The sequence below is a fragment of the Ammospiza caudacuta genome, chromosome 30 (genome assembly GCF_027887145.1).
Source record: "Ammospiza caudacuta isolate bAmmCau1 chromosome 30, bAmmCau1.pri, whole genome shotgun sequence".
Classification (NCBI taxonomy): Eukaryota; Metazoa; Chordata; class Aves; order Passeriformes; family Passerellidae; genus Ammospiza; species Ammospiza caudacuta.
Window position 1 is genome coordinate 2314896 of NC_080622.1, and position 24176 is coordinate 2339071.

Genomic DNA, 24176 nt, shown 5'->3' on the forward strand with positions numbered 1-24176 from the left:
CTTGCCTGGCAAAGTCCTCCATTCTCCGAGAAAAGCTTGGCTCCAGAGTCCCTCGTGTGGAGACACTGCATATCAGCCCTGCAGAGCACTTCCCAGCTCTGTTAACAGTCCTGCATTCCACTGCCTTGCCCTTCTCCTGCAGGGACTGGGTATCTCCAAGCAACATCACTGCCTGGGGCTGCCTACCCTCAGGGTTTTGCAACCACCTTCCTCTGACTAAGCCTTTCCTTTCCATAGTTTATTCAAAATCAACTCCTATTCTCCTGTGAGGCTTCTTGTCTGAGACGATCAGAAGCTGCCAACACTGACTGTCACCAGGACAGGGCTCAATTTTTCTTCAGCTTAGATTTGAACCAGAGCCATTTCCCTATAAAAAGCACAAGTTGAAGGAAATTACACTAGCACTCAGCCACAGCAAAACTCAGCTTTTCATCTGGAAAGAGCCTCTCAATCCCTGTTTATTCCCTCATGCCCAGTGACAGAGTTACTTCTTGTCATTTAACAGAAAATCCCCTTAAAATTCCCTTAAAAGATAACAGGAGTTCAGCAGGGAGAAGAGACAGACTAGTCTCATATTTGGGAGCTATTCTCCAGAGCAGCTCTTCGAGAACTTTTTCTGGCACAGCTTTACACTGGGAAGTAGTTCTGCACACTCTAAGAGGCTCAGGAACATCAGATCCCTGGCCCTGAACCTGTCTGGAATGACAGATTCAACTGTTCCAATTATAAAAGGAACAGAGAGAGACTCACACACACTATTACATTTTAATGTCACTCACAGCTCTCTTAATTTTCCCAGCTCAGCTAAACTGGTTGTGAGCTTGTGAGCAGACCCTCTGCTGAATCCCTCCCAGCAGAGTTCTGGGGGAACACATTCCCTCCCCTGTGGGAGCTGCAGCTCCTCCTTACCATACTGCACCAGAGACGAGGTCTGTGTGGTGGATGCCATGTCCCAGGAAGCAGCAGTGGTGCTCCCAGCAGGCTGGGTGTGCTGAGCTGCCAGCTGAGCCAGTGCCTGGGCTGTCTTGAACTGCTCCAGGAACTGGGACCCTGTGGTGCTGCTGCCTTTGGCCTCCCCGACATCTCCAAACCCTTTCCCCAACATGCTCACCTGCAATTTCAACAAGGAGAAAAAGTCAATGGCTGCCATGGCTTGGAACTTGGCTCAGAGGACAGGAACATCTCTGAATATCATCCCAAATGCATTGTAGCCTGCTGCTTCTCACTGGGTGCCTCACTCAGCACTCTGGAGCTCCAAATGCACACACACTGCTGGCAGGAAGTTTCTTTCCCAGCCTCCACCGTGTGTGAACACAGGTATGCTCATCCCTGGCCCAACCCATGCCATGGGGGTTACAAAGGAGGTTAACAGACAGGATCTTAAAAAAACATACTGAATGCATTCAGTTGCACTAAAAGAAAAACATCAGGAAATCTTGGCTTTATAGTTAATGTGGTTTTGAAAATCTTTCCTCAACTCTCTCACCATTAAGTAAACAATTCTTATTTCTTTTTGCTGAAGTTACACAAAGCAGCATCTGCCCAAGTCTATGCAGATCCCTGACTCAATGTCTCCTTCCTTCTCCTGTCAGTGGGTGCCAGCATTCCATCCCACACCAGTTCTGTTTCTCAAACTGTTGGAATTGCAAGCCCTGGACCAAAAGAGCTTTTCCTTTTTTCCTTTAAGCAGGAATGAAGCATGTGCTGCAAATCTGACAAGGGCAGCAGGGGAGGAATTACCACAATTATTTCAAGTTGAGCAATGAACTTCAGGCCACTGCTTTTAAAGCAGACTAGCAAATTATTTCACTCTACCAGACCCAAGCAGAGAGCATCAGGATTGTATTTCCTATATTACCCAAACAGACACAACAACAGGGGATAAAAGCAACCTCAGGCAAACACCCACTGGCAGAGAGCAGCATTTCCTTACCATGCTGTGGTGAGAGAAGGAGTTTCCAGAGGCAGGCTGGGATAGAGCACTCTGTTTAGAATTGCTGAACACCAGTGGCTGTGCCAGGGAAGGAGTCTGGGATGACTCCAGGTTTGTTGACTCATTCTCCATAGAAGAGGGTGTCTTTCCTAGCAGGACTGCCAGGTCAATTCTGGGTAGACAAAGACCCACTGAGGTTAGCAAAGCTCCCACTTCCATGAGAACAGATTCCGCCTCAAGCCTCACAGATTTTACTTTACAAATTAAAGGAATCTACAGAACACTAACTCACAACTGCCAGCAGCAGCCTCACAAAGTCAGACTGACCAAGCAAGACTCTGCATGGCCTTTGATTTTAAATAATTTTAAATTTACATTATTTTAACACAGCAAAATGCCCCCAAACCTGAAGAACTAGCAACAGAGTCTATTCTAATTCTATTCCTAATCCAGGACTAGGACCCAATAACTCCTAAATCAACTCTTCCATTGAAATCCACCCCACCTCATTCAGAGTTGCTGCATTTTAGCTAGCTAGAAAAGTTTAGCTGAAGATGGCAAATTGTTCCCAGACTCATGTGCCACTTTTCCCAGGTAAACAGCATCACCATGGGCTCTCACCTTTGTCCAGCTGTGATTGTCACATTCTCAGCAGGGAGAGGCACTGAAGACACATTGGAGGCTGTGAAGATCTTTGTCTCTGACAGCTGAAAGAGAAAAAAGGAGAAAAGAATCCAAAAGTGAGAACAGCACCTCATAAAAGTCCCTATGACACAAAGTACATGAATGTTTGAGACAAACAGCCACAGAAAAACTCAAAATTCAAGTGCTTAGACTGAAACTTCTTTATCATTTGGCTCCCATAAGAATCAGATTCTATTTCCTTTGTTTCTCTCAGGCAAGTGCACAAATCATCTGCCAGTGGGGAAAGAAAACCTCTCAAATGCTTCTACAAATTTCCCATAGTCCATAAATCCCCTAGGACTGCCCCAGGACTCTGGGCTGTTGCTCTGAGTCAGTGGAATGCAGCACTGACCTGCAAAAGCCCCAGCACAGTAGGGGCAAGCACTGTAACAAAGAGAAACTTTGGACCCACAGCTAAGATTCCAGTAATCTGGGCTCACCTGGATGATCTGACCAACAGATCAGCCATGGAAGGGAAAATAACATTGCTCAAAATCTGGTGGAGGTTAGTAAGGATCTGTGAAACATGGCCTGAAACATGTCTGAACATGAACAGCTTCTATTCCAGACTGAGGAACTGCCACAAACTGAACTGCCAGAGTTTAAGAAGTAAATCCAGAACTTCTGAGAGCATCTCACACACACACTGAGGGTAAAAAAGGCTCTCAGAAGCTCCCTTCCAGCAGAGACCTGACTGAACAAAGAAAAGCTGCTGCTATCTCCAAACACAGCAGCAGTGCTTCCCCAGGTGGTGCCTGGCAAACACATTCTTGCTGTGCTTGCCCATTTTGTCAGCTGAACCAAAATGAGCACACAGAACTAACAATCACACTAAAATGCCCAACCCTGCTCCCATCTGCAAGAACAGAAGTCCCTCCTTAGTTCAGAGAAGGACTGAAGCCCATTTCAGAGAAATTTATAGACAGGCATTAAGAGAGGGTGCTAACAATGTCCACTCTCTCCTGAAGGAGATGAGGTACAGAACACAAGGTGGTGAGACACACCAAAGAGCATGGCAGAAGGTCAAGTCAAGAGCTTCTTTTCCATTCAAATCACAAGGACCAGCTGAGGCACATGATGTGCACAAAACCATGAAACTGCTGCTGGTGTGATCAAAAGCAAAACTTCCCCAACTGCCACACCACTGGAGCAAGAGCCCTGTGTGGAGTCAGGACAGTTTTGGAATAATTTCATCTTGCAATTACAGGAAATGAGAGGACCAGCCTCAATGCCCCAGGAGATCTCCTCCAGGCTTGGGCCATAAGCTCTATAACACACATCCTGCAGAAGATGCAACAATTATTTATTCATCAGAGCTCCTGGGGTTCTGTCCAAAGTTTGGGGAGGATGAGCTGGCAGCTCTGTGTGTACAGACAGGACAGCAGCCTGCTGGCAGATGCACAGAGGAGATGGCTTCAGGAAATACCTACATCTTCATTCCAGTCCTCCGTGCCCCATTCTTCTGTCGCCGCCCTCCATGCACCTGTAAGAGCAACAACAGGTACAGAAGTTATGCATGCATCAAAGCTCTGTGTCCAATAGCTGGGGGAGCACTGGGGAGCTTTGCAGGCAGCCAGGAGGATTTCTAATTGCCAATCAGACAAGATAAAGCAGTCAACCTCAACCCAGGCTTTATGCTCAAGATAGGATCCCCTCTGCCTTGCTGGGATGAAAAAGAGACTGCCAGGCTGGCAGACAGGGCAACACACACCTTCCCAACACCCAAAAGGGAAGCTGAGCTCTGCAAGGAAGCCCCAGCATTGTCCCCAGCCTCCTTGTGCCATTTTCCTGGCTCCCCTTGTACTGCAGTAGCTGTAGGTTTGTGCAAGCAGTGTTACCCCAGCAGCTCCTCCCTTCCTGCCAGCTCTGGCACAGGATTTCACCACCCAGGTAAACCTCAAGTTTCTATAAAACTTAAGGATAACTGAGCTATTCCCATAGTTCATCTTCCACCCCACAAAAAAAAAGTTTTGAAACCTCAGTGCTCCAGAACCTCCTGTGCTCAGGCAAATGGGATTCAGAAAAGAAAATTTATGGCACTAAGCAATTCCTGCCTTTTCTGTGACCAGTTTCAGAGATATGCTCAAAGTGTGCAGCTTGAAGTACCAGGGAGAAAAGCAGGAAACCTCAGCTGCAATCCAGCACAGCACAACTTAGGTGAGCAAAAATTTACCAGAAAATAAAAAGAGTTTTGCCTGGCTGCATTTTCAACTTGTTCCAATCCTTGCATCCATCACAGTTTAATTGCTGTACTTTGAATATTATGTGTCAGTTTCAGATTCCATTTAACAACTAAAATTTGGTTTGGGAAGAGAACAGGAGCTTTCACATCCCCAAAAACCTGAGAGCATAAAGCCAGTCCCATTTTGTGCAGCTTGCTTTCAGTTCACACAAACCAGATCAAGAAAATCTGAGAGCACCAGCAGGGTTGATCCTGAAGACACTCACTGGATGGAACAAGCTGGTATCAGCCCTTTTACAGCATAAAACAAAGCAAGTGGGGAAGGAGAACATTCTGAGCTCTTCTGCAGGACACAGATCTCCCCATACAGAACTTCACTTTTTATTTAAATAACCACTTGTCTAGACTTGGGGGATCTAGTACATGAAATAAGTATCAGTGAATTATTCATTTTTCATTGCTTTTTTTTGTCTTGCTTGATGAATTGAGCCAATTCAAGAAGTCTCCCAGGATTTACTGTTTTATATATTTGAGTTTGAAATACAGATATTAATACAACAATACTTGCCAGAGTGCCAGAAGTTTTTAGGCACACTGCCCCTTCCTCCACAGCCAGAACCATCAACATATTCAATGCAAAACCCATCTGCAGTTTAGAAACCTGAATTCCCACAATTCTGAGATTTTTGGTGCCTTTAGAGCAGTAGTGGGAAGGCTCCTTTCCAAATTTTTATGGCTCAGAAAGGTCATTCCAGCCCAAGGCTGACCCAAGAGGTGAAGTGGGAGCTGATGTACCTGCAGCTGGCCCAGAGAGCAGGAAGACAGGAGAGCTGCCCCAAGAGTGTGAGCATGCAGGAACATAGCATGGGGCTCTTAAGTATTGTTTGTTTGGGGAAATAGAAGAAAAGCAGCACTAAAAGCAGAAGGAAACCCTGCAGATGAAGAACAGCCATTGACAGGGCTTTCCCAGCAAATCTACTCCTCAAAGAGCAGACACTGACTCAGCATGGCTCGAGGGGCACATGGAGAATCAAAGATCTGTGATGTGTTCACCAGGAACACTCCAGAAACCTCCCAACTAGCACAGCATGGGAGGTTTTTTTTTTAAAAAAAACAAAAAACAACTCTATCACTCTCCATCAAGCTCTTCTGAAGGGGAGAGCTGCAACACAAGCAGTACCCTGAGCCCTCTAACACCATTTCAGAAGGGTGGTGAACAGCAAGCCTTCCTCTCTGCTTTCAGCAAGCCCTTCAAAAAGCTGCTGGTCTTTAAGCTCCTCAAACCAAGAAAAATAGGAAAAAAAAATAAAATTAAGCCAACAACATGTGCAAATATGAATGTGGTGAAGGAAAAAAAAAATCCCATTGTGTCTCTAAGTTTTTGAAATCCCTCCCCAGATCCACTCTCTCTTGATTTTAAACTGGGAGACAAGCACCCAGCCTGCTCCTCCCACAGCCCAGCAGGCAGGAATGGATGCAGGCTTGTCACCCTGCACTAGGAAGGCAACACACCCAAAGGCCCCCACGCTGCACCTCGAAGGAATGCTAATCCAAACAAAGCCAAAGGGCAGCAAAACCACAATGGCAGTGCTGGAGCAGATGGCCTTGTGCTGCCTGGGGAAGTTAAAGATTAACCCAAAATGCTCCAACACAGCAGAAGCTCTCCATGTGTCTGCCTGCTTAAAGGCCCTTGCAGGAGAGACTCCTCAGCCTCAACACTTCTCCTCCTGCCCTGACCTTCAAGAGGAAAATGGCAAATTCTTCTGGAAAGTCCCTTAGCCTCAACTTCAAAACCCCAGGTTAGATGGAGGAGACAACAAGATGTTGGCCTGATTATGGACACAATGGAATTCTGTAGATGTGAGCAAACTGCATCCCCCTCCTGGGTGTCTTTTGGCCTCCTAAGGATGATATTTGAGCAGGAAATCAAGTGGCAGGCACAGAGCAGCTTTGCCATCAAGCAACCCTGTCATCTCCAAACCCACCATCATCTTCAGCTGCAGGGAGGTGAAGAGGAGCAGCCAGGCAGGCTGAGCATGCCAGAGCAGCCTTTGGGCCCTGCTCACCCAGCAGCAGCCAAAAGCAGAGGCAAAGCACAGGGAGAGCCCAGGCAGAGCAGCAGGGCTGTGACCCTGAGCAGGAACAGCAGGGAATGAGGATGAGGAGGAATGGCACGGGGACACCAGCAAGTCACAGTTTTGGGTATGTGAGACACAGGGAGTATGACTGAGCTGCCTCACACCTCCTGCCCTCTGTCACCAGAGCTGCTCTGGGCATCCAGAAGCAATGGCTGAAGTTAAAATTTGCATAATCCACAAGAATTGCTATTAGCTCCTCCCAATTTACATTCAAGGTGTCAACGTTAGTAAAAGCACAGTCAGAACAAAGTCAAATATTAATTCAAATGAACAAATTAAGAGAGAGAAGAATGACATATCCACAGATATTTCAGATTTTTTTAAAAAAGCTATAAAGTAAAGGTATCCGGGGCAGTTAGTGCACCTGGATGTATCGTACCAGGAGCAGTGTCAAATTTTCGGGGATAATTTGACCCCTCACCCCCAATGAAATCAAGTCCTGAAACAAAAAAAAAAGAAAAGAAAGACAACCAGTGAAATTTTGACTTCAAAAAAGTGTAGGTGAGTTTCATTGCCCCCATGTACACCAGTCACATTGTACCTGTGGATATTATTAATTTAAAGAGATGCCTGTGGCTACTAAATTGCAAACAAAACAACCACACACAACACAGGTGACCAGTGGTGTTGCACAATAAACTTTACAGCTGTGTTGTAGTACTAGAGCAAATCTGAGTTGTTTGTCAGAAAAATCTTCAGTCCTCCCACTAACCACACTCTAACCCACTTCATTCCACAATTCCACAAAACACCAACACAGGGAAATGAAAACCATTCAAACAGAAGCCTGTTCCCACTAGACAGTTAAAGTTCCAGCACACAGAGCTGTGTCCACTCGCTCTGGTATTTAAAACCCCTCCTCAGCTGCCAAGATGATCACTCTGTCTGCTGGTGTTTCATAAAAAAACCCTCCTGCCACAATAGCTGTTTTCTGAAGAAAAAAAAATTAACAAAACCCAAACAAAACCCATGAAAACACAGAAGAACCACCCCTCTCCCTGACACCAACACTATGGTAAAAGGTATCCCCTAGATAATGGGACTGTCTTTCCAAACCTATCAGTTTTTCAGCAAAACCAAAAAGCATGGAAAGGTTCTAAAGCACCATTAACACAGATATGGATGCTTCTTATACCCAAGACATGGTATTTAAGTAAATACTCAGTGATTGTGGAAAAATAGTTTGACTTTGCAGTGGTGCCAGATTGCTCCATAAAAAAGACAACAAAACCACCAATGAGCCCTGCCCTCCTTCCCCCTCAAAAAAGGCTCTTTACAGTCAAGGACTGTGACTGTCCCATGCTCACACTGCAAAATCTGAGCTCTCAATATTGTGCGTACATGAAACAAAACCCAGAGCACCAGTCTTCCAATGCAGAATGTGCAGAGGGCAGCTGGGTGCTCAGAATCACCCAGCAAACAAGTTTGCTTCAAACTTGGAAGCAAGGAAGGAAGGAAGCAGAACTGCTTTCAGCTCCTTTCTGTAACAAAATCCTATCCCCACCATGGTTTGAGCAAGATGACCATGAAAGCAAGAATGCTCTTAGTACCAAAATAAAGAGCAATACATCCTACCCTGAGTAATTCTCTGGAGGACGCACCAAACATTTGAGATCTTGGATCTGCCTATCACACTACAGTTTATAAAAAAGAAAACATACTGCTGCTTTCCAAGCAGTAGCATGGTTTCTACAGGAAAACAAACAGAGGTGAGTGTTTCTGTGCCTCTGTCAGGCAGCAGCAGCCACAAGCTCACCCCAGAGCAATCACCCAGCTCCCGTTTCCAACGTGCAAAGGGTGCAAAGTACCAGGGTCACCGAAATCCATCTCTGAACCAGCAACCTGTTCTTCCATCCCTGAGCCTAAACCTGCCTAGAACATCCTCAGTGCAACTGGATGGAGGCAAATCCCCCTCACACAGTCACTACAAGGCAGCACACACTCATGGGAAGGCTCTTACTTGTGCCATCATCTGGCTCAAAGCTCCCGGTGTTGTTCCACGTGTTGTTGCTGTTCCCGTAGTTCTCATCCGTGCTGGCTGGCTCAGCGTAGTCAGCTGGGTTGAAAGTTCTGCAAGAAACAAGAGGATGGAAATGGAAACTCTGTTAAAGTGTTTTGAAAGCAATTGATTTTATTCAGAATATAATACGTATCACAAAGCAGTTCTCTCAGTAGAGAGAGCTTCAGCTACACCAGACATCCCGAGTTTAAGTTACTGTGATGCAGCTTGGGCCTTATTAACAAAAAAAAAAAAAAACCCAAACAACCCTCCCCAAAAAAACCAAAAGAACCCCCCCAAACAAACAAAAAAAACCAAACAAACAAAAAAACCCAAACAAAAAAATCCTCAAAAAATAAACAGACCCAACAAAACCAAAAACTAAACAGACCCAACAAAACCAAAAACTAAACAGACCCAACAAAACCAAAAACTAAACAGACCCAACAAAATAAATAAAAACCTAAAGAAAACAAAAAAACACAAACAAATAAACCAAACAAAACAAAAACAACAAAAAAGAAGGGAACAGAAATGACTGACACAAAGAGTACCATTCATGCACAGACTTTTATTTTTGCTGTGCTTTATGTCAGTGAAACTTACCCCATGCCTTGGGCAGAAAATCTTCCCCCTCGCCGTCCAGAGCCACCTGTAAACACACACACATGCACTGCTGCCCCTTGGCTCTACATCCCTGGGCAAAGAAACACTTGAACAACACACACAGGTCCAGAATATGAACGTGGAGAGGATTTTCCTGGGTTGATGGGATTGCCAGCAACATCTTTTGATGTGTGGGAGTGACCTCAGCTGGCCGGCAGCATGATTAGCAGTGCATCAATCCAGGCTAACATGAGGTTTTCAGCTGGCACAAATCAGAAGTACTGGACCCCAGATTCTGATTTCTGCAGTATGTGACCTCAGCAACAATTCCTAAGCAGCAGTTTTTGGGGTAAAACTAATTTCTGCCCCAAGCATTTAAAGTCCAAGCAGTGGTGGTGCTCAGACACATATATAAGAATGATGAGGAGGCAGGTTCTGCTGCTAACAAGCTATTGGCCACCTGCTAAAATAAGTTAACCCTGAGTTTTTAACTGCCCACCTCTATAATAAAGCACTTATTTTATTCTAACTCCAAGAACCAGGTGCTGTTTCTATCATCTTTAAGATGGGAAAGCAACATGTAGGTACTAAAAGTAAGCACAAGAATAGAAAAATCAAGTGCATATGCTCAGTTTGGCAATTCCTCCCATAGAAGAGGCTTTGGAACCTTCATGGGAGATAGATTTACTGCTAAAATTCTCCTCCTCCCACCCCCTGAGGACCCCACATCCCATGTGTACCTCGGCCTCGGCCACGTCCCCGCCTCCCTCTTTCCGTGCCTCTTCCAGACGATCCTCCACTCTTACCACCATCTAATCCATTCTCCTGGCCCCTAACTGAAAGACAGAACAAAGCAAAGACAACTTCAAGACTCATCCTGCTTTAAACCACATCTCAAACCCCAAAATGCCGTGGCTGTGTGGGGGAGCAGATCACCACACGCTCCCTGAACTGCTGATTTAAGCTGATAGTGAGGCCATCACGCAAAGAATCATCTCAGACAGGGGAGCATTGAACAGATCCACACACACAGATGTGTCTGCCCAAAAAGCTCTGCTGACAGCTGTTACACATCACAGTGCTTCAGTGGGAGGGTTTTGGGGTTATTAAAGGGAAGCTCCATACACTCTCTTCCACGGGTGGCACCTCGGCCTCGCCTCGGCAGCCCTCCACGTCGTCTGCTGAAATCCCGCTCCCGATCCCGGTTCTCTTTGCTTTCTTCACTGGGTTCTGTCTGTCCACTCTCCTTCTGTCCTGAGACACCTTTCTTCTTCCCAACCATCTCCCAGGAATGCTGAAGGTTTGCAGAGGGGAAAGAAATGAATGCCAGTTAGATCCATGAAAGGTGCAAATACGTGAAGATTCAAACATGCTACAGAGAATGTAACAGGGGTCTCCTCAAAAACGATTTCCAGATCAATTTTTTAAGAGTCTATCAGTCTACACACATCACATCATCCTCCTTCAAGCCAAGCTTTCTTACAGCACACAATCTGAGGTAACAGGAGATGAGTTATTCCATTTCTGCAAAGATCTACTAAAATTCTTCAACAGAGATGGCATGATACTTCTAGAATTCAAACATGGATATATTTACCTTGCTTAGGGGGAAAAAAACCCTGTCATTTCACACAGCTCACCAGAAGCTCTCAGAATAACCCAGGTAAATGTTTCATAGTGATCTGCAGTCAACATTTGGGCTAAGTTCTTTCAGCAGATGCAAAGTTATTCACAAAACCTCTCCCTTAAATATCATCTGAGATGGAGAGAAGCATCACAGAATTTAACCAAGTTCAGCTGCAAAATGTTGAGTCTGCATCCAGCTCACTGCCATGGGCCTGCACCCATGTATCTTCTAACAGTTGCAGTGGTTTCACACTCTTAAACTGAAGCTGCACACTGTTAGAACAATTAAAAATAGTCTTAAGTCCTTTACAATCACCTGAAAACAACTGGCAGACAGCTGGGTTTCAATGGCAGCATGCAGGGACAGTGACAAAAACCCCAACAACACAGTGGCACAAACTGCCATCAAACCCAAGGCTTCCAAGTCTTTCTCCATAGGAATCTGGCTTAGAAATAAACTTTAAAATCACAGTATTCCAAATAAAAATTTTTCAAGTAAATGTTTTTTTAAAATCAAGTTTAATTTAATGCTAAGATCATACCTGCTCCTTTACTGTTTGAAACACAGTACATTAACAGTGTCTAGCTCAGCAGGCAAGCTGTCTTCAGCACCAGAGTACCCAAGCAACTAATAGGTCTGTTTCTTGTAAAAAAATTCCCTTTCTGGGATTGCTGCACAAACCAGACCCAGAAGCAGCTCCAAGGTGCTGACCAATGGCACTGCAGGGGCTGCCTGTGCTCAGAGATGCTGTGACCACAAGGCCACCAGCCTGGATCAGTGACAGCCCAGCATTTCTTCCACCCTGCCTGCCTCTCCATGGCCCTGCCCTGCAGGAGCTCCTGCTGCACACTGTCCTGGATGCTGCTCTCATGAGCAATGTGTTTCTCCACCTAACTAAACTGCTGTGATAGCAGGGGTTCCTGACTAGAAGTCACTGGTTACAACAGATGTGCAGGAGAACACAGCTGTACCTCAGAAATGCACATCCCTATCATTCCCTTTTCTAAAAGGATTTCCAAAAGCTACTTCATTCAGTTATCAATGGAAAGGGCTTCCTAAAGACAAGGAGGAATGCATACATGTGTTGTACAGAACTTGTGTGAAGCCAAAGCAAGCAGAGAACCAGACACTGGGGAGCAGCTGCAATACACAAAATACAGTCTGAGGTGTCCAGCTCACCCACATACCCCCAGGTCTCATCACAGGGAAAAAAAATGAGCTAAAGCAGAATATTCTAAAATGATATTTAGACTCTCAACTCAGAGCTGAGTTGGCTCCAAGCAAACCAGGGTGCCAGGAGGATATGTGATAGCAGCAGTGGTTTGGAAGGATCTCACATTCCCAGGTTTTTTCTTGCTCTGTAACAGTACTTGCATCTCTGCTGCCTTTGTCACAAAAGGAATGACACCCTGCATGCAGGAAGGTTCCTCCTAAGCAAGCACTCTTCTTCTTGGGGCTGCTCAGGCTGTTCTCAGCTTGCCTGAGACAAGCACCTGCATGAGAAACAGCAGCCAAGCCCAACTCCACAACAACAAACAGAAAAAAGGCCCTCAAAACCATGGCATAGGCAGCAGCACAGAAACCAATCAGTGAATCACTGAGAAATGAATCTTTAGGGCCAGAGACACTAAAACCACATTGCTCTGACAGAAAGGAACCCCAGCTGACACACACCTGCCCTTCAATGCAGGTTACTCAGCCCTGATGGGGAAAGGCAAGTTCCTTCACACTCACTGGTGTGAAAGCACACAGAGATGCCACTGTGCCACTGCTGAACTGCTCGGATTCAAAAGTAATGGGAGGGAAATTACTTCTGGCATTTTCTTCTCTATTCCTTCAAACCTAGGGCCATTCTCACAGCCCACAGAGAGCAGCATTCAGCAGCCAGGTCACAGCCACACTGTGGAACTAGTCAGCCACAGTGGCTCTCCTTATCTGCACATTCCTGGATGCCTCAGCTGCAAACAGGCAGTCAGACTGAGCCAGACCTCAGGAGATCTGCAGGAGCCAGCCCTACCGTGTCAGGATTGCCCTCCAGCAGCACATTGATGGCTCTGTTGACATCCCCATTGCAGTCATGCAGAGCAATCACACACTCATCCTGGTTCTTGCCTGTGATGTCAATCAGCTGCAGAGAAAACAACACCATGGTCAGCACGTTCCAAACCAAGATGGCACCAAAAACTCTATGGCTATCTCAGGAGGCAAGGGAGTTCAATCCCAAACCAGACACCTTTCAACAAAAAATTGAAGGGGTAGGGAATCTCCCCAGCCTTCTCAGCTTAACTGTGTTCCTCAACACAAGATGTGAATTTTTGAGTGTTTGTTTTACCATGACCCTCCTCCCACTACAACCTCCTTTGCTCAGGATAACACTGTTACTTGCACAAACAAACTGAAAGTTCAGCACCACAGAAGTTGCTGCACCCAAATCAAGGCAAGGCCAAACAAAAACACAGGCTGGGAGGCTGGGGAGAATGGATGGAGAGCAACCCTGAGGAGAAAGATCTGGGGTTTGAGAAAACAGTAAAACCTGGCCACATGGGAGCCCAGAAAGTCAACGCTGACCTGGGCTCATCCCCAGCAGCGTGGGCAGCGTGTGAGGGGGGGATTCTGCCCCTCTGCTCTGCTGAGACCCTGCCCTGCAGAGCTGCCTCCAGCTCTGGGCTCCCCAGCACAGGGAGGACAAGGAGCTGCTGCCGTGAGCCCAGGGGAGGCCACAGAGATGATCTGAGGGCTCTGGAGCTCCTCTGCTCTGGGCACAGGCTGGGAGAGCTGGGGGTGCTCAGCTTAGAGAAGTAAAGGCTCCAGGGAGACCTCAGAGCCCCTTCCAGGGCCTAAAGGGGCTCCAAGAGGGCTGAAAAGGTACTTTGGACAAGGGCCTGGGGTGACAGAACAGGGGAATGGTTTTCCATTGCCAGAGGGCAGCCATACAGGCTATTGAGAAGAAATTCTTCCCTGTGAGGGTGGTGAGGCTCTGGCACTGCTGGAACAGCTTGGGATAGTGGAAGAGATCACCACAGCACAGGGGTGGAACTGGATACCCTTTAATGTCCCTACTGACCCAAACCATGCTATGATACAGCTTTATAAAGGCAGTCCAAGGAAATTCAGGGAGCAGCCAGGTGTCCCCCCAGCATTCACACTACTCCCAGTGCTGATCTCAGCTCCCTGTCAGAGTTCACCTTCATTTTCACACTCACTTGTTTCACCTTCTCCTCAAAGTCAGCATCGTTGTGGTCCGAAATCATCTGTGCAAGTCGAATCTGTTCTGCAGTAGCCTAAAGGAAGCACGGAGAGACAGAGCACATTGTCAGAGTGGTGCATTTCCAAACCATCCTCAAAAAGCCATTCTGCTACCCCAGGTTCTCTGGAAACCCTGGAAAGGAATCAATATGGCAAAAACAAGGGCCAGAGAAGGAGAACTCCAGGGAGAAAGTGAGATGAAAAAGAAGAAAGAAGAAGAGTCTGGAAGAAAGGGATATACTGTTGAAGGAATATATCTGCTGGCCTCATAGCACCACATGAACAGCAGCCACCCAAACCACATCTGTTTTGGGGCAGACCTCACCACCACAACCCACTGCAGGTGTCTTCTCAGCCACTTACATTCATTAAAGTGTGTGAGGAACGGACAAATGGAAATAAAACTAAATTTGAGCAGCAGCTCCCACTTGGAGAGAGACACGGAAACCCCAGTGCCAGCAGCACCCTGTGGCACATGGGGAGCTCATTTAGGCCAGCCCAGCTGTCAGCACTGAGCAGCCAGGTCTGCTCTGGGCTCTCTGGAGCCTGCCCTTACCTGTGGCCGCTGCTTGTGCTGCGTCTGGCTCTGTGTCTGTGTCTGCTCCCAGCTGCCCCGGGCTCGGGTAGTGCCCACCGATGTCATCATTTACAGTATATACAAATAACAGTATTTACAAGGTTCAACTCTGTGGTGGGCCAGGGGAGAAGAGAGAACACACTGTTAGATACCACAAACAAAATCAGCACCAAAAGTGAACAATCACAAAGGTAACACAGCCACAATGGCTGCTGCAGGTCCCCACCCTCCCCAGCACTTCCCCAAAACCACCACGTGCTCCCAAGACAAAATGGCCACTTGTACTGCTTGAGGTTTCTCTCTGGAGTGTCACCTGCATCCAGGTGGGAGCAATCAGGCACCAGGAGACAAAGGAAAATCACAGACTGGTGTGGGTTGGAAGGGATCTTGAAGCTCACCCAGTTCCACCCCCCTGCTATGGGTAGGGACACCTTCCAACAGCCCAGGTAGCTCCAAACCCCATCCAACCTGGCCTTGAATGCTTCCAGAGGTGGGGCAGCCACAGCTTCTCTGGGCCTCACCACCCTCAATGTAAAAAACCTCTTTTTCAGGTAATCTAGACTAACCCTCCTTCAGTTTGAAGCCATTCCCTGGACTTGAGGCAAAGAGTTTAACAACTTCTTGTTGGAACACGTGTGAGTGGGCACAGATCTGCCATGCACCCAAGCTGAGGCTGTGGCCATCAAATGGAGCAGGAAGGCTTGAAAAAAGCTTCAAAAAAACATCAATTGCAGGACAGAGCATCTCAGACCCTCAGACACATCAGCTACTTCCCTTCTCCTTTCTTTTCTTGCAAAAATGCTCCAGCAATAAGAGGTGCTGCAGGTCTGTGGAATTTTTGTTTTAAGGAAAACCTGCCCTTGAAGAAGTGCTTATTTTTGCTTATTTAAATTATTCCCTTGAACTGGAAAACGAAAATTTTTCCTAGTATTTTTGATCACAAACATACTAAAATGTGAATAAGATATCTGCAAGGAATAACAGCCAGTAACACTGTTAGATAACACTGCTTGAGGCAAAAAATCCCAAGAAAAGTTGGAGGGTCCAAAGCAAGCAGAGTTTTCTAAACTCACACTGGCCCTCAGGGCAGGGGTGTTGGAAAGGGATTAGCACTGAGGTTTTACCCTCTTTAGTGCCTTTTTGGCAAAAAGGATGTGAGAGACATCCCACAGCACTTGTCAGCTTCTGAGCTCCTGAAATTTCAGTAAGCACAGAATTCACATTTTTGTATTTCATTTCTAAGACTGCAAAGCCTTCACCCAAAGCAGCAGGGCCTGCAGACACAAGGGACATGGGAAGGAGCCACAGAGTGCAGAAACAGAAAGCAGAGAGCTCAGCAAGACAGCCAGTGCAGGATCTGATCTGAAACACTGCTGTCCATGAGCAGGACAGCACAGGGAAAACACAGAGTACCAAGGAAGCAGCATTAGCAAACAGTGCAGGAAAAGCTGGGGAATCTCCTGTTGAAGTTTGAATTGGTGAGAAATCCCTCCTGACATTGCCTCTACACGCCCACAGCTGCTCCCACCAGTGCCTGGCCTTTCTCTGCAGGCAATTTCTGTGCAATTGCTCCTGCAGCTCCCCACAAAACCTTCAAATTCCCCCCTCACAGCCACCCATGCCTCACGGCAACGTCACATCACAGTTTTACAGCTATCCAGTGCCAAGGTCCCTTCTGAGGAAACAATCCAAGCTACCAGGAACCCCAGAGGTACAAGGAAGAGCACCAAGCCTGCACTTGTGCCAAGGCAGAGCAGAAAAAGCCTTCTATCCCCAGCCATCCCCTCTGGGCAGGCTCCGTTCCCATGGTATATATTTATTTTTGCTTTCTTCCAGTTGTAAGTTTCACACCCAATTTGTTGTACTAAACCAACCCAGCAACAGAACCACGGGCCCAGAGGGAAGGGATTTAAGTGATTTCACCCAGAAACCCAAGCTGCAGCTTCTCTGGGCTGCAGGTCCAGCAGCCTGAGCCCAAACCTTGTGCAGCCCAGGCATTGCTCAGCAGCTGCCACCAGGAACACGAGCATTTGTCCTTTCACATACTGAAAACCCATAAAAAAACCATCTGTGGTAAAAAGGCCGACTCTGGTGGGGCTGTTAGGTGAGGTGTCCCCATGCAGACCCCACAGCAGCCTTGGGGAAAGAGGACTTGGCTACTGGGAACTCATTCCTCACCGGGGAAACTGGGGATCAGCTCAGTGCCCCACAGAACCCCAAAGCCTGCAACTTCCCAGAGCAAAGCTGCTCTCATCGAAAGCATCCCTCCTCTTCCCTTGAAAGGGCAAACCTGCACCAAGAGCTGAAAGAGCAGCTCCAGCCCAAGGGAGTGGTGGCCAGTTCACACTGGAGCATGGCTCACACCTCAGGGCAACATCTCTGCACTCCAGGGCTCAGGAAAAACAAAGGAACTTCACAGTTACAGGTTACAACACCCTCTGCTCAAAGCCACTGCATCAGATGAGACATTTGCCGTTACCCCCTTTCCTTCTCAGCCCTGCCTTCCCAGCAGGCCTCAAGAGGAGAGTCTCGACTACACAAGGAAAGTGTGGAGCCTCCAGAAAATGAGGGGATACAAAAATGTAACAAACTGTTCATTTTATTAGAAACGTCAGAGAAGTTACAGTTTCAGAACCAGAATCTGTAGGTCCCATGGCAGTGCCAGAGCTGCTGGCTGCTGCTCGCCCTGGCACATCCCAGTTTCAGTTTCCTGATGTGTTAGTACAGAAAAATGGTATTTTCATCCCATTCTGACAAAGCTTAATAACGTGTACAAAAAAGCCCCAAAGCCCGAAAGGAAAGGGCCAGAGAAGGCAAAGCTTTTCCTGCAACACGGGGCAGAATAAGGACTCAAAAAAATGGGTTATCAACACAAGAAGTTTTCCCCAGAGCAAAGACATGGTGGCCGCAAACCGAATCATTCCATGTATGCAAACCGTGATCTTTTTGAGGGAGATGCTCCCGGCTATTCCATCAGAGACCCCGACTCGGTACCGACAGGCAGCGCTTTGCTCGGGAGCTCTCCGGGCCGGAGGGCGCAGGGAGAGCCCCCGGCCGGCATGGAGGGACGTGGGGCAGGGCGGCACCGGCGGCCCGGGGCTCCTGCAGGACGCCCGAACCGCCGCTGCCCGGGAATTTGAGGCGGGCAGCGGAAGCAGCCGTGCCGCGGCCCACGGGGCGGCCCCGAGGAGCGGCGGCAGGAGCGGGCCCGGCGGCCCGCAAGGAGCCCGGCAGGGCGGGAGCACGGCTCCCATTGTTACCGCCGGCAGCGGCGGGGACGGGCGGGCCCCGAGAGCGCGGCAAGGTCGGAGCCGCCCGACCCCGCGGCCCAACCCGCGGTTCATAACGAGGTTACGAACCGGACCGAAGCGGAGGGAGCCGGCGGGGCCGGGCGGGAGCCCCCACGGCGGCGCCAGGCCGGGCCCGCAACGGAGAGGCGGGCGAGTTCGGGCCGCTTCCGCCCTCATGGCCGCGGCCGCCATTTCACCCCCCCCACCCGCAGCCGGCCCGCCCGCCTGCCTCACCTGCGGCGGCCGCGCGCTACGCCAGCCCCCGGCTACGGCCCGGCCCACTAGGCCGCGCGGGGCCCAGCGGCGCCGGCGGCGGGGCTCAGAGCCGCCCCCGGGGCACCGGCCGCAGCTGGGCCGGGCGGGCGGGAGGCGGCGAGGCCGGGCAGGCAGGGGGGCGGCGGCGGGAGCCGGCGGGGGGCGGGTTCGGGGGCCGCGCGGTACCGGAGCCGCCGCCGCCGCCGCCGCAACTTTACCTGGGTCCGCCCGCACTGACAACTCCCCCGGCCCCGCCCCCGGCACGTGACCGCGCGGGGCGGGGCCGCCCGCGCCGAGCACGTGACGGACGCGGGGCCGCTGCGGAGGCCCCGTACGGGTCACGTGAGCCGCGGTTCCTCCGGTCACGTGGTGGGCGCGCGGGGCGGCTTTGTGGCCGCCATGTTGTGCGGCCCCGGGCCGGGCCGGGCATGGCGGGCGCCGGCAGCAATTGGCTCTCGGGGGTCAACGTGGTGCTGGTCATGGCTTACGGCAGCCTGGTGAGCGCCGGCGGGACGGGGCGGGGCGGGCTGGAGCCCGTGGAGCCCCCGCGAGGCTGATCGTGGCGCGTCCGTGGAGCTGCCGTGGGCCCGGGCCTGAGGGGGCGAAACGGCTCCCGTGAGATGCGGCCCGGGCTGCCTGTGGGGAGCCCCTCGGAGTCGGGCTCGGGGCTCTCATGGGGTCGGTGGGGCGGGGAGGGGCAGCTCTGTGGAGATGGGGAGGGCGTGAGGCTGACCTGGGTGTCCCAGAGGGCTGAACTGGGAGCTCTGTGCTCGCCGGGGGCGGAGGGGTGGGCACGGGCTGGCTGTGAGACCTCCCCCAGTGCGCACCCCTGACCCTCGCCCCGCTGGCGCTCCGCAGGTCTTTGTGCTGCTCTTCATCTTCGTGAAACGCCAGATCATGCGCTTCGCCATGAAGTCCCGCCGCGGCCCCCACGTGCCTGTGGGGCAGCACGCACCCAAGGTGGGTATTCTCCATTCCCTGCACCCATCCGGGCCTGGAGGGACGTGCAGGAGCTGCTGCCTCAGAGTGGTGAGAGGCAGTGGGGAGGGTTTATCTAGGGCTGTTCTTGTCCCTTTGATCCCACAAACAAAGGGAGTGGTGTGTAAACGTTGTTTTGCTGCTGTACAGGATTTAAAGGAAGAGATTGACATTCGACTGTCCAGGGTGCAGGACATCAAGTACGAGCCACGGCTGCTGGCAGAGGATGATGGGCGGCTCCTGCAGCTGGAGACACCAGGTACTGTGCCAGAGTTCTGTCCTGCACTGCTCCCTGACGCCTCTGACTGCTCCTGTTGCTGTCCTGCCACATGAAATGGTGTCTCTTGTCCTGTTTTCCCTTTCCCCACTTCCCTCCAAGGTTTGCAGAGATCTCAGGTTGTGCTTTCTCTTTTCCAGGCTGCTATAACTACCTGTACAGGATGAAGGCACTGGATGCAATCAGGACATCAGGTGAGGGAGCCCAGGGCAAGAGAGGGTGCAGATGGACCCTGAATGAGGGTGCCAGGTGCTCACTGGGGAGGAGAAGTCACTTCTCCCACTTCTCTGCTGCCGTTGTCACAAAAGGAATGACACCCTGCATGCAGGAAGGTTCCTCCTAAGCAAGCACTCTTCTTCTTGGGGCTGCTCAGGCTGTTCTCAGCTTGCCTGAGACAAGCACCTGCATGAGAAACAGCAGCCAAGCCCAACTCCACAACAACAAACAGAAAAAAGGCCCTCAAAACCATGGCATAGGCAGCAGCACAGAAACCAATCAGTGAATCACTGAGAAATTAATCTTTAGGGCCAGAGACACAAAAACCACATTGCTCTGACAGAAAGGAACCCCAGCTGACACACACCTGCCCTTCAATGCAGGTTACTCAGCCCTGATGGGGAAAGGCAAGTTCCTTCACACTCACTGGTGTGAAAGCACACAGAGATGCCACTGTGCCACTGCTGAACTGCTCGGATTCAAAAGTAATGGGAGGGAAATTACTTCTGGCATTTTCTTCTCTATTCCTTCAAACCTAGGGCCATTCTCACAGCCCACAGAGAGCAGCCTCCCACTGGTGGCTTTAGGGTTGGATGTGCTGGGGCTTGGGGCATGGATATGAATTTATCCAGGCAGTGCTTCCTGACCTGAGGGATGAGCACAAGCATTTTTACCTGTGCCTTTTTCCAGAAATCCCCTTCCAAGCAGAGGCTCGCTACCCAAAGTCTTTAATAGGGAAGAATTTCTGTGCCTACCTGCTGGAGCTGAGGAATTCCAGCTCCTCCTTCAAGGGCATCCACAAGGCCTTGATCGACACCCTGCTGGACGGCTACGAGAGCGCCCGCTATGGCACGGGGGTGAGTGCTGGGGGGCACCGCTGTGCCCACAGGGCATTCCTGTGCCCTGCCCTGCTGCTGGGACTGAGCTCACACGCCCGCTGCAGCTCCATGTTCCGTGGTGTTTTCTGTTTGTGTCCAGGTCTTTGGGAAAACAGAATATCTGAAGTATGAGGAAGCTCTGAATGAACTGGCAAACATGTAAGTGCTGCTGGCCAGATGCAGTGGTGAGTTCCTGGGCCCCTGCAGCCCGTGGGAAGGTGTGGACAGAGATGGGTTTAGGGCACAGGTGTCATCTGAGACAGGAGCTGTCTGTGCCCATCTGTCCCTCTGGGGTCACTCCTTCCTTGCAGCCCATCCATTACTGCACTTTGGGTTTGTTCCATGGTCACAGTCACCATTCCTGCTTGTCCTGACCCCCTTGAGTCAGGGACTTGCACAGAACCAGCAGCTTTTGATGCCAAGACCTCAGTGAGTGCTGTGACCGTGTTCACAGGGGTTCTTGGATGAGGGAAGAGATGAGGATCTGACTCCATGTTTCAGAAGGCTGATTTATTATTTTATGATATATATTACATTAAAACTGTACTAAAAGAATAGAAGAAAAGGTTCTCATCAGAAGGTTGGCTAAGAATAGAATAGAGAGGAATGATAACAAAGGTTTGTGGCTTGGACAGAGAGTCCGAGCCAGCTGACTGTGATTGGCCATTAATTAGAAACAACCACATGAGACCAATCCCAGATCCACCTGTTGCATTCCACAGCAGCAGATAATCATTGTTTACATTTCATTCCTGAGGCCTCCCAGCTTCTCAGGAGGAAAAATCCTAAGGACAGGATTTTTCATAAAAGATGTCTGTGACACTGTCATCACAAAAGCAGATTTGCTTCGTGTTGGACAGACAGACAGACAGACACACAGGCTGAGCAGCTGAGCAGTGATGGTGCCTCTTCTCTGCCCACAGCACCAAGGCCCGGGGTGGCAGCAGCCAGAGGCAGCACCAGTCAGCAGTGAAGGACCTCACGCTGTCCCCTGAAGCCTCCAGCCCCACCACCATCCAGGTCACCTACCTTCCTTCCAGCCAGAAGAGCAAACGTGCCAAACACTTCCTGGAGCTGAAGAGTTTCAAGGACAACTACAACACACTGGAGAGCACCCTGTGAGCGTGCAGGGGGCTGGGTTTGCTGCGGGGGTCTGGGCTGCAGTGCAGGCAGCACTGAGAGGAACCGGCTGCACTCTCAGATCTCCCCCTCAGCCCACTCTGGAGGTCATCACTCGAGGAGGGCTCCATTCCAGCTGCTGGAGCTTGGCCCTCACCAGGAACCCGTTCTGGAGCTGCTGAGCCCATGGGGATCAGCCCCACAGCCTTCTCTGCCACAGGCTTGTGACTCTCCAGCCTTTGAGTCCTGCATTGTCCTGGACCCTGTGAATAAACTCATGAGCTTGAGCTTATTTATAAAGACATGGATCCCAGCCAGCGCTCCCCTGCGCCTGCCCTTCCCTGCGGCAGCTGGCGGGAGCTGTTTGTCCGTCCTGGCCGTGAGGGTCTTGGGCACTGGAGCCACTTGTCTGTTTTTTCTGAAGGGTGAACACTTTTCCCCATGACGTCGTCGTTCCTGCTGTCAGCCCTTTGTGCCCAGCCTGCCTGTGCTCCTGGATGGGGTAGAAATAGTGCGGTGCCTGTTCTTAGCACCACGGCTGCGCCACCGCTTTGGGCTGAGGTTTCTACTCGTTCTCCTGCACCCAGAGGGCATTTGGGGACGTCTGGAGGGGACAGAGCGGTGTTCAATGTCCCATCTGTTCTGCCAAGGGGGTGTTTGCTCCCACTCTCACCAGCGCCTCGCATGCCAGCGTCTGCCGAGCTCCTGGGGCTCACAGCTCGTGGCCCCCACGTTGAGTCTGCGTCCTGCCAGGCTGAGGGCAGCGCTGGCAGCAGCTCACCCGACCCTGTGGCGTGGGCAGCACAGAGTGGAGGGTGCAGACCTCGGCACTTTTTAATTACTGTTTAATAAAATGACAGTTTAGCTCAAGTAGGATGCGTGCCACTGGCCTCTGACTGCTGGGCCCCTCCCCTCCCCGTATCCCGGCATCCTGGCCTGCGTTAGGAATGGTGTGGCCGGCAGGAGCAGGGAGGTCATTCTTCCCCTGTACTTGGTGCTGGTGAGGCTGCACCTTGAGTGCTGTGTCCAGTTCTGGGCTCCTTTGTTTAGGAAGGATGTTGAGATGCGTGAGGGGCTGGGAACACACAAACCCTGTGAGGAATGTTTGAAGGAACTAGGGTTGTTTAGCCTGGAGAAGAGGAAGCTTGGAGGTGACCTTATTGCTCTCTACACCTTCCTGAAGGGAGGTTGTAGCCAGGTGGGGGTTGGTCTCTGACAGAACCAGAGGACACAGTCTCAAGCTACGTCAGGGAAGGTATAGGTTGGATATTAGGAAGAAATTTTTCACCAAAAGAATAATAAAGTATTGGAATGCTCTTGCCAGGGAGGTGGTAGAATCACCATCTCTGGATGTGTTTATAAAAAGACTGGACATGGCACTTGGTGCTATAGTCTAGGTGAGGTGTTAAGGTGATGATTTTAGAGGTCTCTTCCAACCTCATCATTCTGTGATCCTGTGAAGCTGCTATGAAATAACCAAGACACCATTAATGGTAGGCAGGATGCTGCCATTGGGGCTGTGGTGACTGAGATGCCCTGGCAGTAACTGGCACGCAGTGATGGCAACCAGCATGGCACCATTACAGTAACTGGGAGGCTGTTACAGTAACCAGGGTGCCGTTACTGCCCAGGTGTTCCATCAACTCCCGGCCGTTGCAGGGGCCCTGTGGCGCCGGCCATGGCAGCACCGAGCAGCCAGAGCTCCTCACTGCGGCAGGAAGAGGTCAGACAGGGCAGAGGCTGGGAAAATGGAGGCTGTCCTGGGAGATAGTGGGCTGCAGTGTGCCCTGGTGCAGGTTAAACCCCAGGCCACACAAATGTTGCTCTTTGTTGGCAGGTCCAGGCGAATGGGAATGCTGGAGCAGGGTTCCTGAGGAGGTAGAGCTGGCAGAGCGCCCCAGGGGCTGAATCCCCTGTACTGCTGGGATTCTGTGGGCAATGAGGAGCCCTAGCACAGGGCAGGCTGGGGGGAACATGTCTGCATCCCTGACCTGCCCACCCTGTGTCTCAATAGCGGGCAGGGGGCCAGGGAGAACCCACAGTGCTGGGCATCGTCCCTCGGGGTGCTGCAGTGGATCGTGGAGTCACGGCTGAAGAAGTGTGTGGAGCTGGAGCTGCACCTTGCAGACAGGGAGCAGGCAGTGGTGAGGCTGGGCATTGTTGGGTACAGC

The 24176-nt window shown here is 50.4% G+C and overlaps 2 protein-coding genes across 4 annotated transcripts in view; one reads left to right on the forward strand and one right to left on the reverse strand.

Annotated features, from left to right (window-relative positions):
* UBAP2L (ubiquitin associated protein 2 like) overlaps positions 1 to 18854 on the reverse strand; it is a 30409-nt gene extending 11555 nt beyond the window's left edge. Inside the window, exons 1-13 of one of the 2 annotated variants that reach the window (XM_058821913.1) lie at positions 18756 to 18854; positions 14972 to 15101; positions 14373 to 14450; positions 13187 to 13297; positions 10668 to 10836; positions 10283 to 10378; positions 9543 to 9588; positions 8898 to 9007; positions 7317 to 7376; positions 4048 to 4100; positions 2555 to 2640; positions 1934 to 2105; positions 910 to 1111 (exon numbers count right to left, since the gene is read on the reverse strand). In XM_058821913.1, coding sequence (XP_058677896.1) covers positions 910 to 1111; positions 1934 to 2105; positions 2555 to 2640; positions 4048 to 4100; positions 7317 to 7376; positions 8898 to 9007; positions 9543 to 9588; positions 10283 to 10378; positions 10668 to 10836; positions 13187 to 13297; positions 14373 to 14450; positions 14972 to 15061 — 1273 coding nt within the window. In that variant the 5' untranslated portion in view covers positions 15062 to 15101; positions 18756 to 18854. Of the gene's footprint in view, positions 1 to 909; positions 1112 to 1933; positions 2106 to 2554; positions 2641 to 4047; positions 4101 to 7301; positions 7377 to 8897; positions 9008 to 9542; positions 9589 to 10282; positions 10379 to 10667; positions 10837 to 13186; positions 13298 to 14372; positions 14451 to 14971; positions 15158 to 18755 lie in introns of those variants that run through there. The other variant, XM_058821912.1, reaches the window with a different exon arrangement.
* A 51-nt stretch (positions 18855 to 18905) lies between these two features.
* On the forward strand, positions 18906 to 22888 carry C30H1orf43 (chromosome 30 C1orf43 homolog). 2 transcript variants are annotated; one of them, XM_058821639.1, is made up of 7 exons: positions 18906 to 19034; positions 19396 to 19497; positions 19666 to 19774; positions 19933 to 19986; positions 20699 to 20865; positions 20987 to 21045; positions 21810 to 22888. In XM_058821639.1, exons 1-7 carry the CDS (start codon positions 18966 to 18968, stop codon positions 22006 to 22008), a joined length of 759 nt encoding a protein of 252 aa, XP_058677622.1. In that variant the 5' UTR covers positions 18906 to 18965; the 3' UTR covers positions 22009 to 22888. The 2 variants fall into 2 exon arrangements, with proteins under 2 accessions (XP_058677622.1, XP_058677623.1); XM_058821640.1 differs by having other exon boundaries at positions 20987 to 21071; positions 21810 to 22010.
* The last annotated feature ends 1288 nt before the right edge of the window (positions 22889 to 24176 follow it).